Genomic DNA, 12,153 nt, shown 5'->3' on the forward strand with positions numbered 1-12,153 from the left:
TTGTTCCTGGAGCTGATCCGGGCCTGCCGCCTGCCTCCCCGCATTATCACCAGACTTGGCCTCAAGTTCCCCGAGGCTCGGCCCGGCCAGCGTTACAGTCATGTTCCGTTCCAGTACCCGGGCTCGGCCCCGCTGCACAGTGAGGGGGGCGGTTTACACACCTTGGTGCTGCAGCCGGGGAAGGCGGAGAAAGTGGCCGCACACGGAGAGTTTCTAAAGAGAGGCGAGGAGGAGGAGGAGGAGGGAGAGGAGGAGGAGGAGGGAGAGGGAGAGGCGACTCATTCAGATGATGTAAGCAGCTTTTTCTGCCTTAGTGGTCACTGCGAATGAATCGTGCCCAGGACTAGAGGGGGGGAGAAGCCCGATGGCAAATGAGGGGGACCTCGGGGTTGGGGGGGAAGAGTGTCGCTGTGAGTGGACCCTCGGGGTGGGGAAAGGGGGGAGCGGGGAGTGTCGCTGTGAGTGGACCCTCGGGGTGGGGAAAGGGGGGAGCGGGGAGTGTCGCTGTGAGTGGACCCTCGGGGTGGGGAAAGGGGGGAGCGGGGAGTGTCGCTGTGAGTGGACCCTCGGGGTGGGGAAAGGGGGGGAGCGGGGATTGTCGCTGTGAGTGGACCCTCGGGGTGGGGAAAGGGGGGAGCGGGGAGTGTCGCTGTGAGTGGACCCTCGGGGTGGGGAAAGGGGGGAGCGGGGATTGTCGCTGTGAGTGGACCCTCGGGGTGGGGAAAGGGGGGAGCGGGGAGTGTCGCTGTGAGTGGACCCTCGGGGTGGGGAAAGGGGGGAGCGGGGAGTGTCGCTGTGAGTGGACCCTCGGGGTGGGGAAAGGGGGGAGCGGGGAGTGTCGCTGTGAGTGGACCCTCGGGGTGGGGAAAGGGGGGAGCGGGGATTGTCGCTGTGAGTGGACCCTCGGGGTGGGGAAAGGGGAGGGAGGGAGGGCCGTTGTGAGCCTGCCGCCTGCAGTCTGTTCCCCTCGGGCCGAGGACCTGTCTCCTCTGATGCGGATCTGGGAGCTATGGGAATCAGAAGAGAGTTTTGTCACTTGGACCGGGATAGAGATCGAGGCCCGGCAGTGAGGGTGGTTCCACATTACACCGTCCGTCCACTCTTGGGACTGGTCAGGGGACGAGTGGGCTGTCCTGTTCCTCGTGTGCGATTGGTGTGAGCTGACACTGAGCTCTGTGTTGTCCAGGATGACGATACATGTGAGGAGTGGGAGAGACACGAGGCTCTGTACGAGGATGTAACTAGCCAGGAACGGACAAAGGAGCGACTGTATGAGGAAGAAATTGAGTTGAAGTGGGAGAAGGGAGGGTCTGGCCTCGTGTTTTACACAGACGCACAGTATTGGCAGGAGGAGAAAGGAGGTAAGATTGAGTGAGGATTGGTCAGGGGTCTGTGCATTGCACATCTGCGAGTGAATGTACTTCTGTATTACATAGAAATTACAACACGGAAACCGGCCGCTGGGTCCAGCCAGTCCATGCTGGTGTCTATCCTCCACACGAGCAGTATCCTAATCCCATGTTCCCATATCCCTTTATTCCCCTTTCCTTCAACCACCTATCAAACCTATTCTTAAATATTGACACGGTCCCTGATTCAATCACTAACTCTGGTGCATTCTACAGAATCACAACCCTCGGTGTGAAAAGGTTTCTCCTGCTCTCTGTCCCAAGTCTCCTGCATTTAATCTTATAGCTATGTCCCCTTGTTCTGGACCCTTAATCAAACTGTGTGTTCCTATCTACTCCGGCCCATCCCTCTTTATAATTTAAAAATCTGTCCGATCACCCCATAATCTCCTCTGTTCTAACAAAAGAGCCTGTAATCGTATCCTCAGCTCCCGGGGCAGAGGGGATGGGTTGTGTGAAATTCTCACACTCTGGTCAATCCGCATTGTGTAGACGCTGGTCGATGGCGGGGGGGGCCGGGGGGGCAGGGGGAGGAGTTTGTTGCCTAGATCTCTGTCCCTTGTATGAGCCAGTTTGGAAAAATATTCCTGTCCCATCATCCAACCAAATTTAGCAAAGTCCGGGTGCACTCGGACCCCCGGGGGGTAAATGACTGAACACTGTTCCTGGTTTAAGTCCCCGGATGCTCCTGGTTAGGTTATTTTTGAATGAGGTTCATATGGTCGATCAGCTGTACTGTGCTCGAGGGCCTGTGCGACCGGTGCTCAGCTCTGTTGAGTGTAGTCTCGCTGGAAACGTTCACTGGAGGGACAGCAGTAGTGGTTTGTAAAGTTGCTGAGTGTCCCATCTCATGGAAACTGGTGCAAAATTGAATTGTGCGGAAGTAGGGGGTCGGAGACAACGGTAGGGGGTGAGGTGATGGCTGGTGTCAGTGGCTGACTTTTCCTGCTTTGTTTCAGATTTTGATGAGATGGCGGATGATTGGGATGTCGATATGAGTGTTTACTACGACAAAGGTGAGTTTAGAGGAGGAGGTAGCTGATCGATTTCTGGTCCATTTGATGTGTGTTTGAGCAGGTGCTGGATTTTGGAGTTAACGGCTGACTCTTATAATCTTTTGGGCACTCGGACAATGGGGAAATATTAATCAGGTTTGACTTTTAGAAAAACAGCTCGAAACTAATTGCGTTATAGTGAATAAACATTGAATGTAAATCCACACCACCCTGCAAAATGGTATTTAGAAACTCAATATGTGAAATCAGTGTGAATGGGGTGACATGAGGAATCTGCAGCAAAATAAAGGGACTTCAGGACATTGGGGGAGGGTTTCCTGCAGTGAGAGGCACAGTGCGAGCCGTAGGCCTGTGTTTCCTGCAGTGAGAGGCACAGTGCGAGCCGTAGGCCTGTGTTTCCTGCAGCGAGAGGCACAGTGCGAGCCGTAGGCCTGTGTTTCCTGCAGTGAGAGGCACAGTGCGAGCCGTAGGCCTGTGTTTCCTGCAGTGAGAGGCACAGTGCGAGCCGTAGGCCTGTGTTTCCTGCAGTGAGAGGCACAGTGCGAGCCGTAGGCCTGTGTTTCCTGCAGCGAGAGGCACAGTGCGAGCCGTAGGCCTGTGTTTCCTGCAGTGAGAGGCACAGTGCGAGCCGTAGGCCTGTGTTTCCTGCAGTGAGAGGCACAGTGCGAGCCGTAGGCCTGTGTTTCCTGCAGTGAGAGGCACAGTGCGGGAGGTGGAGTGATTTCTGAGCTGTGTCTGTGGCCCTCGTGGATTCCTGCTAGCTGTTCATGCAGAGACTATTCTGAAGTTATTTTTTTGATTTTGCACAGATGGAGGAGATAATGATTCCCGGGATTATGTGCAAATGAGGCTGGAACAACGCCTGAGAGAGGGACTTGAGAGTGGCTCAGTGCAGTCCCCATGTATCGGAAGATTTGAACGATACACCAAGGTAAGCCTGTTTCCTCCTTTTATTAGATTACTCAGGACGGTATTTAATGATACCAGAAGGTTCTCTTTAAATGTACGTGTTTAAATTGGGGGTTTTATTCAGAACCCCCCTTTGTATTTAAATAATAGTGCGGTCCTTCCAGAACTTGCTGCTGTTCATATGAATCCCGAGATAAACAAACAGTTTAAAAAAAAGCAGCTGGTGTAACCCGAGAATACATCACTAAGTGTATGGACTTGCTCTGAGTCATTGCTGCTGGAATTATACAATGTTGTTCACATCCTCTGGATTTCCCACAGTACCTCAAAGGAACAGGAGTAGGCCATTCAGCCCTTCCAGCCTGTTCCACCTCACAGCAAATGAAGTCTTTTTTGAAGTAACGCAGTCGATTGCACACAGGTCTCACGAGCAAATGAGATAAATGCCCTGTTAGTTTGTTTAGTTGAAGGATACTGGGAGAACGCCCTGCCCTGGGATCTTTTATGTTGGCCTGAACAGACAGGACAGGCAGGGACTTGATTGACACCACCTCCGGCAGCCCCCTCGGTCCTGCGCCCCCGGCAGCGCGGCGCCCCCTCGGTCCTGCGCCCCCGGCAGCGCGGCGCCCCCTCGGTCCTGCGCCCCCGGCAGCGCGGCGCCCCCTCGGTCCTGCGCCCCCGGCAGCGCGGCGCCCCCTCGGTCCTGCGCCCCCGGCAGCGCGGCGCCCCCTCGGTCCTGCGCCCCCGGCAGCGCGGCGCCCCCTCGGTCCTGCGCCCCCGGCAGCGCGGCGCCCCCTCGGTCCTGCGCCCCCGGCAGCGCGGCGCCCCCTCGGTCCTGCGCCGAAGTGTCAGCCTCGATGATGGGCTCTGTCCCTCGTACATAGAAGTTCAAGCACAGAGATGTCTTCAAGCTGCTGAACAAGGATCCTGGGGCATTGACGAGGGAGGGTGAAATTCTGTCTGGTGTCTTAATGCTGACTAATTCTCCAGATCGTTCAGCCGCAGACTCCTGCCCGGTTACAATTGCTTCTTGTGCTTGATTTTTTTTCCAAAACAGTGGGGTCTGTGCGATGCGACGGGGCGTGGTGGGTGGGTCACTCGAGAACCTCCTCTCAGCTCAGGAACCTCCTTTCTTTGGATTGTGTGAATCGATGTGTGTTTCCTGCTCCTTACTCAGGGAATCGGCAGGAAGGTGATGGAAAAGCAGGGATGGAAGGATGGGCTTGGCCTCGGCTCCAGCAACTCTGGGCTCGCCGATGCCCTGGATAATGATGGGCAGAACCCCAAGTGTAAACGAGGATTCGGGTACGTGACACATGGCTCCTCGCGTCAGTGCTGTACGGTGTGAGGTGTAAGTCCAGAGCAGTCTAAGGGGAAGGGTCTACTAGTGACTGGGTCACAAGAAATCTTCCACAAGTGAGAATGTCCTCACCACACAGAAGGCCCAGTAAGTGACGGGCTGTCGGTGTCCCGGTGTCCGGCCCGTGCCGGGCTGTCCCTGTGTCCCGGTGTCCGGCCCGTGACGGGCTGTCCCTGTGTCCCGGTGTCCGGCCCGTGACGGGCTGTCCCTGTGTCCCGGTGTCCGGCCCGTGACGGGCTGTCCCTGTGTCCCGGTGTCCGGCCCGTGCCGGGCTGTCCCTGTGTCCCGGTGTCCGGCCCGTGACGGGCTGTCCCTGTGTCCCGGTGTCCGGCCCGTGCCGGGCTGTCCCTGTGTCCCGGTGTCCGGCCCATGACGGGCTGTCAGGAGAAGCAATGTTGAACAGCTGAACAATTTTTCAGTGTATCGAATGGTGAAACTGGAACTCTGCAGGTTCCTGGGCCCTTTGTTGAGGTTTGTTCTGCTCTCAGTGAACTGAGATAAAAATTATTTTATAATTCACACATCTGTGTGCTGGGAAACCCACTAACCTCACCGGGTGGAAATTCCGCAGATTGCTGTTTTTAGTTTTGTTTTTTTTTGTTTTACACCCGCGCAGAAACCATCGAACGGAAGGTGGTCCTCGGCATAACGCGGACCCCAGTGAGCTGCTTGGCTCCCCTGGGGGAGTGGGGAAAGGTCAATGTGCTGGGACACGGTCCATCACCCAGATCCTAGCATGGCATCTCCTGAACCTCGCTCCCAGGAACAGAAGAGCTCTGCAACGGTTGTGATTTATTTGAATTGTCCTTGTTGAGGTTCTTTTGCTGCTGTCTGACACTGTACAGGTATCATGGAGAAAGCATCCGGAAATTCCAGGTGGTGAAGAAACCATATCGAGAAACCAGACACATCATTTCAACCGTGTATGATCAGCTGGGAGAGATGGAGCAGGGTGATTCGCTGCTCCGGAGACAGCCTGTGATCAGCATGAAGTACGGAGCAGGTGTGAAGTTTATAAAAGGGGCAGATCTCAGACCAAACTCAGTAGCCCCGTAGTGACATTCTGCAGCCGCTGGTACATCCTGGGCACAAGCTGCGAATTTGGTGAAATGCAGTGTTTGGTTCTTGGTACCTCCTGGTTTCTGACAGTTTAATAATGTAGTGAGGGGCAAGGTGTAGTCAGGAGCCGGAGCCCACTCCCCACCCCCCGAGACCAGACCACAGTGGGTCAAGATCCCTCCCCACCCCCCGAGACCAGACCACAGTGGGTCAAGATCCCTCCCCACCCCCCGAGACCAGACCACAGTGGGTCAAGATCCCTCCCCACCCCCCTCCCTCCAGACCACAGTGGGTCAAGATCTCCCCCCACCCCCCGAGACCAGACCACAGTGGGTCAAGATCCCTCCCCACCCCCCGAGACCAGACCACAGTGGGTCAAGATCCCTCCCCACCCCCCCTCCCTCCAGACCACAGTGGGTCAAGATCTCCCCCCACCCCCCGAGACCAGACCACAGTGGGTCAAGATCCCTCCCCACCCCCCTCCCTCCAGACCACAGTGGGTCAAGATCCCTCCCCACCCCCCCCTCCCTCCAGACCACAGTGGGTCAAGATCCCTCCCCACCCCCCGAGACCAGACCACAGTGGGTCAAGATCCCTCCCCACCCCCCCTCCCTCCAGACCACAGTGGGTCAAGATCCCTCCCCACCCCCCGAGACCAGACCACAGTGGGTCAAGATCCCTCCCCACCCCCCCGAGACCAGACCACAGTGGGTCAAGATCCCTCCCCACCCCCCCTCCCTCCAGACCACAGTGGGTCAAGATCTCCCCCCACCCCCCGAGACCAGACCACAGTGGGTCAAGATCCCTCCCCACCCCCCGAGACCAGACCACAGTGGGTCAAGATCCCTCCCCACCCCCCGAGACCAGACCACAGTGGGTCAAGATCCCTCCCCACCCCAGACCACAGTGGGTCAAGATCTCCCCCCACCCCAGACCACAGTGGGTCAAGATCTCCACCCCCCCAGCCCCCTCCCCCCAGACCACTGCAGTCAAGACCCCCTCTTTTCTCCCCACATGCAGTCCTATTCCATCCAGAGCCCATGCCTGTGTCGCCATCATCCCCCCGTCCCTCCTCCTCATCAGTCCCACTCCATCCAAATGTCACAAGATAGTTATGGATGAGGAAAGTCATTCAGCCATCAAGAAAGATCCTAAAGTCCCCGATTGTACTACTTCAAATCTGTGTCCCATTGTCCAATCCCATAATTTAACTTGAAGTAATATTCTAGATTAACTTTGTCCATTCCCTTAACAACGGTAACCACCTGTATAAGGTCAGCTCTCAGACACCTTCCTTTCCAGGCTGACCCTGGGAATCAGCCTCAGGGCTCCTCGCTGCACTGCCTCCAGTGGTTGAATATCTTCCTTTTGTCTCAGTGACCAGAACTGGATACAGTACTCAAGGTGCATCTGACCAGAGCCCGGTACAGTTTCATCACTTCCTCTGACTTGTACCCTACAGTTCTGGCCTGTGTAGTTCATCATCCCATAAGCTTTGTTGATTGCTGCTGTGTATTGGTTGGACACATTGATCATTGCGTTTACAAAGCTCCTCGGTCCCTTTCCTAAAAACACTCTCAGCTCTTTCAGTGCCATTTATGGAGTCCGAGTGTCACTTATTTTTCCTTCCTATCTGCAGTAATTTCCACTTGTCAGGTTTGGCTCTGTGGGCAGCTCTCTCGCCTCTGAGTCAGAAAGTCGTGGGTTCCAGTCCCACTCCAGAGACTTGAGCCCATAATCCAGGCCGACACTCCCAGTGCTGCACCATTGCAGAGCACTAAAGAGGGAATCCTCCACTTGGTGTTTCTGTGACTGAAGCGTGCCCTCTGTGGGAGTAGATGGGAAATTATTCACCCCCAGCCCAGGATGTAAAATTAACGGATGGAAAGAAATGGTTTGGGGGTGAACAATTTCCTGGATCCTTCCCTGGTGGGTGTGGAAAATGTCCCCTAACCTGCCCCTGAAAACAAATCTAGTAGTGTGGTTAATATCTCTCGAACCCTCAATCCTGCTTCTTGGCAGATATCAATCCAGCTCTGTTTAAAGGTGTCATGTGACACCCCCCTCCCCCCTTCCCCGGTCCCAAACCAACTCTCCTCTGAGTCTGTTTCATGCTCCACGTGCCTTCTGATCTCTAACCTTGAAAAGGCTCATGAATTTTGACCCTATTCTCCAATCCTCTGTTCACCGTCTAGTTAAATATCCTGTATACTTCAGATTGGTCTACACATTGTTCCACATCATGGGAAGCAAAACTCCAGAACTGTGAGTGCTGAGACTAGCCGCACTGTGACGGAGGGTGTGTGAGAGAGAGAGCTGTGCCCAGTGTGTGACAGAGGGTGTGTGAGAGAGAGAGAGAGAGAGAGCTGTGCCCAGTGTGTGACAGAGGGTGTGTGTGTGTGTGAGAGAGAGAGAGAGCTGTGCCCAGTGTGTGACAGAGGGTGTGTGTGAGAGAGAGAGAGAGCTGTGCCCAGTGTGTGACAGAGGGTGCGTGTGTGTGTGAGAGAGAGAGAGAGCTGTGCCCAGTGTGTGACAGAGGGTGTGTGTGAGAGAGAGAGAGAGCTGTGCCCAGTGTGTGACAGAGGGTATTGTAATTAGAAACCATTAATTTTTTTGTATAAATAACAATACTATGCATATTCAGATTGTTTAATTTCAGGAAAAATATTTTTTGTACATGAAATAAAATATTTTCTTATTTAAACTGTTGACCGTTGTAAAACAGATGTTGCGGGTGTTCTCAATTACTGCATGGTAAAGAACCTCGATCACCAGCACATAAACTAACTGAAAACAGCTTTCAACCATGATCTCTGCATTCCTCCACTTTTAGCCTCTTGTGCATCCCCGATTTTCATTGCCCCATCATTGGCGGCCGTGCCTTCAGCTGTCTAGGCCCTAAGCTCTGGAATTCCCTCCCTAAACCTCTCCGTCTCTCTACCTCTCTCCTCCTTTAAGACGCTCCTTAAAACCTACCTCTTTGACCGAGCTTTTGGTCACCTGTCCTAATATCTCCTTACGTGGCTGTGTCAAATTTTGCTCCTATGAAGTGCCTTGGGACATTTTAATATGTTAAAGACACTATATAAAAGCAAGTTGTTGTTTGAAGGTGGCAGGACAAGTTGGGAAGGCTGTTAAAAAAGCATATGGGATCGTTGGCTTTATAAATAGAGGCGTAGAGTACAAAAGTTATGCTAAACCTTTATAAAACACTGGTTAGACCTCAGCTGGAGTTGTGTCCAATTCTGGGCACCACACTTTAGGAAGGGTGTCAAGGCCTTAGAGAGGGTACAGAAGAGATTTACTAGAATGGTACCAGGGATGAGGGACTTCAGTTACATGAAGAGACTGGAGAAGCTGGGGTTGTTCTCAGGGGAGATTTGATAGAGGTGTTCAAAATCATGAATTTTGATAGAGTAAATAAGGAGAAATTGTTTCCAGTGGCAGAAGGGTCAGTAACCAGAGGACACAGATTTAAGGTGGTCGGCAAAAGAACCAGAGGCGACTTGTTGGAAAAAAAATTATGCAGCGAGTTGTTATGATCTGGAATGCGCTGCCTGAAAGGGCAGTGGAAGCAGATTCAATAATAACTTTCAAAAAGGAATTGGACAAATACTTGAAGGGGAAAAATTTGCAGGGCTCTGGGGGAAGAGCAGAGGAATGGGTTTTAAATTAATATTTTGTCTCCGTATTCACAAAGGAAAGGGATGATCCGGACGTAGTAGTTAAAGAGGAGAGGTGTGAAATATTGGATAAGGTAAACATAACGAGAGAGGAAGTACTAGAGGGACTGGAATCCTTGAAAGTTGATAAGTCACCAGGGCCGGATGGATTGTTTCCTAGGCTATTGAAGGAAGCCAGGGAGGAAATAGCGGATGCTCTGAGGATCATTTTCCAATCCTCACTAGATACAGGGGAGGTACCGGAGAACTGGAAGACTGCAAACGTAGTACCATTGTTTAAAAAGGGTACGAGGGAAAGGCTGAACAATTATAGGCCGGTCAGTCTTACCTCGGTGGTGGGCAAACTATTAGAATCAATACTGAGATAGGATAAACTGTCACTTGGAAAGGCATGGTTTAATCAGGGATTGTCAGCATGGATTTGTTCAGGGAAGGTCATGCCTTACAAATCTGATTAAATTCTTTGAGGAAGTGACGAGGAGGATTGATGAGGGTAGTGCAGTGGATGTTGTCTACATGGATTTTAGTAAGGCATTTGACAAGGTCCCACATGGCAGACTGGTCAGAAAGGTAAAAGCCCATGGGATACAGGGAAATGTGGCGAATTGGATCCAAAATTGGCTCAGTAACAGGAAACAAAGGGTAAAAGTCGATGGATGTCTTTGCGAATGGAAATCTGTTTCCAATGGTGTACCACAGGGCTCAGTGTTGGGTCCCTTGCTGTTTGTGGTATATATTAATGATTTGAACTTGAATGTAGGGGGCATGATTGGCAAATTTGCAGATAACACAAAAATTGGCCGTGTAGTTGATAGTGAAGAGGATAGCTGTAGACTCCAAGAAGATATCAATGGGTTGGTGGAGTGGGCGGAAAAGTGGCAAATGGAGTTCAACCCGGAGAAGTGTGAGGTAATGCACTTAGGGAGGGCAAACAGTAAAAGGGAATACGCAGTAAACGGGAATATATTGAGAGGGGTAGAGGAAGTGAGAGACTTTGGAGTGCATGTGCACAGGTCCCTGAAGGTGGCAGTACAGGTAGATAAGGTTGTGAAGAAGGCAGACGGAATGCTCTCCATTATTAGCCGAGGTATAAAATACAAAAGCAGGGATGTAATGATGGAACTGTATAAAACGCTGGTAAGGCCACAGCTGGAGTATTGTGCACAGTTCTGGTCACCACATTACATGAAGGTCGTAATTGCACTGGAGAGAGTGCAGAGAAGATTTACAAGAATGTTGCCAGGGCTTGAAAATTGCAGCTACGAGGAGAGATTGGACAGGCTGGGGTTGTTTTCCTTGGAGCAGAGGAGGCTGAGGGGAGACTTGATTGAGGTGTACAAAATTATGAGGGGCCCAGATAGAGTAGACAGGAAGTACCTGTTTCCCCTAGCGGAGAGTTCAAGAACTAGAGGACATAGATTTAAGCTGATTGGCGGAAGGATTAGAGGGGACAGGAGGAAAAACTTTTTTCCCCAGAGGGTGGTGGGTGTATGGAATTCGCTGCCTGAATTGGTGGTAGAGGCAGGGACCCTCAACTCTTTTTAAAAAGTACCTGGACCTGCACCTAAAGTGCTGTAAGCTGCAGGGCTACGGACCGGGTGCTGGAAGGTGGGATTAGAATGGGCACCTGGTTGTTCTTTGAGCCGGCACGGACACGATGGGCCGAATGGCCCCCTTCTGTGCTGTATCTTTTCTATGCTTCTATGGAATGGGACTAATTATATAGCTCTTTCAAAGAGCTGGCACAGGCACGATGGGCCGAATGGCCACCTCCATGCTGCAAGATTCTATGATTCTAATTCTGTAAATGAAATGATAGGAATGTTCAATTAGTGACTTAATTCATTCCCAGCAGGGACTATCCTCAATTCCAAAAGAGCATTTTCACCTCGTCGTTGAAAAAAAACCTTCCAGTAATGTAATAGCTGTATCTACCTTAACGTTCTTTTTAGGAAAATAAAAGCTACATTTTAGCAGTTTATTTAATATAACTTTGGTGGCCAACACTTAATAAATACGTCTGCAACTGGTACTGTCAGAAACCATCAACTTACCTTCTGCCTCAAGGGCACGTGCAACCTCAGTTTTTTAATCATTCACGGGATGTGGGCGTCGCTGGTGAGGCCGGCATTTATTGCCCGTCCCTAATTGCCCTTGAGAAGGTGGTGGTGAGCCGCCTTCTTGAACCACTGCAGTCCGTGTGGTGAAGGTTCTCCCACAGTGCTGTTAGGAAGGAAGTTCCAGAATTTTGACCCAGCGACGATGAAGGAACGGCGATATATTTCCAAGTCGGGATGGTGTGTGACTTGGAGGGGAATGTGCAGGTGGTGTTGTTCCCATGTGTCTGCTGCCCTTGTCCTTCTAGGTGGTAGAGGTCGTGGGTTTGTGAGGTGCTGTCGAAGAAGCCTTGGCGAGTTGCTGCAGTGCATCCTGTGGATGGTACACACTGCAGCCACAGTGCGCTGGTGGTGAAGGGAGTGAATGTTTAGGGTGGTGGATGGGGTGCCAATCAAGCGGGCTGCTTTGTTCTGGATAGTGTCGAGCTTCTTGAGTGTTGCTGGAGCTGCACTCATCCAGGCAAGTGGAGAGTATTCCATCACACTCCTGACTTGTGCCTTGTACATGGTGGAAAGGCTTTGGGGAGTCAGGAGGTGAGTCACTCGCCGCAGAATACCCAGCCTCTGACCTGCTCTTGTAGCCACAGTATTTATATGGCT

At 52.2% G+C, this 12,153-nt stretch overlaps 1 protein-coding gene across 1 annotated transcript; it reads left to right on the forward strand.

The window, feature by feature from the left end:
• Positions 1 to 3: 3 nt before the first annotated feature.
• On the forward strand, positions 4 to 8,462 carry LOC137342783 (G patch domain-containing protein 3-like; the record flags this gene model as incomplete). Its single annotated transcript, XM_068006960.1, has 6 exons — positions 4 to 291; positions 1,187 to 1,361; positions 2,369 to 2,425; positions 3,235 to 3,356; positions 4,512 to 4,639; positions 5,540 to 8,462. Coding segments are annotated over 6 exons (981 nt in total), but the record flags the coding sequence as incomplete, so codon positions are not given.
• Positions 8,463 to 12,153: the final 3,691 nt, after the last annotated feature.

This window comes from Heptranchias perlo, chromosome 26, assembly GCF_035084215.1.
Source record: "Heptranchias perlo isolate sHepPer1 chromosome 26, sHepPer1.hap1, whole genome shotgun sequence".
NCBI classification, from domain to species: Eukaryota; Metazoa; Chordata; class Chondrichthyes; order Hexanchiformes; family Hexanchidae; genus Heptranchias; species Heptranchias perlo.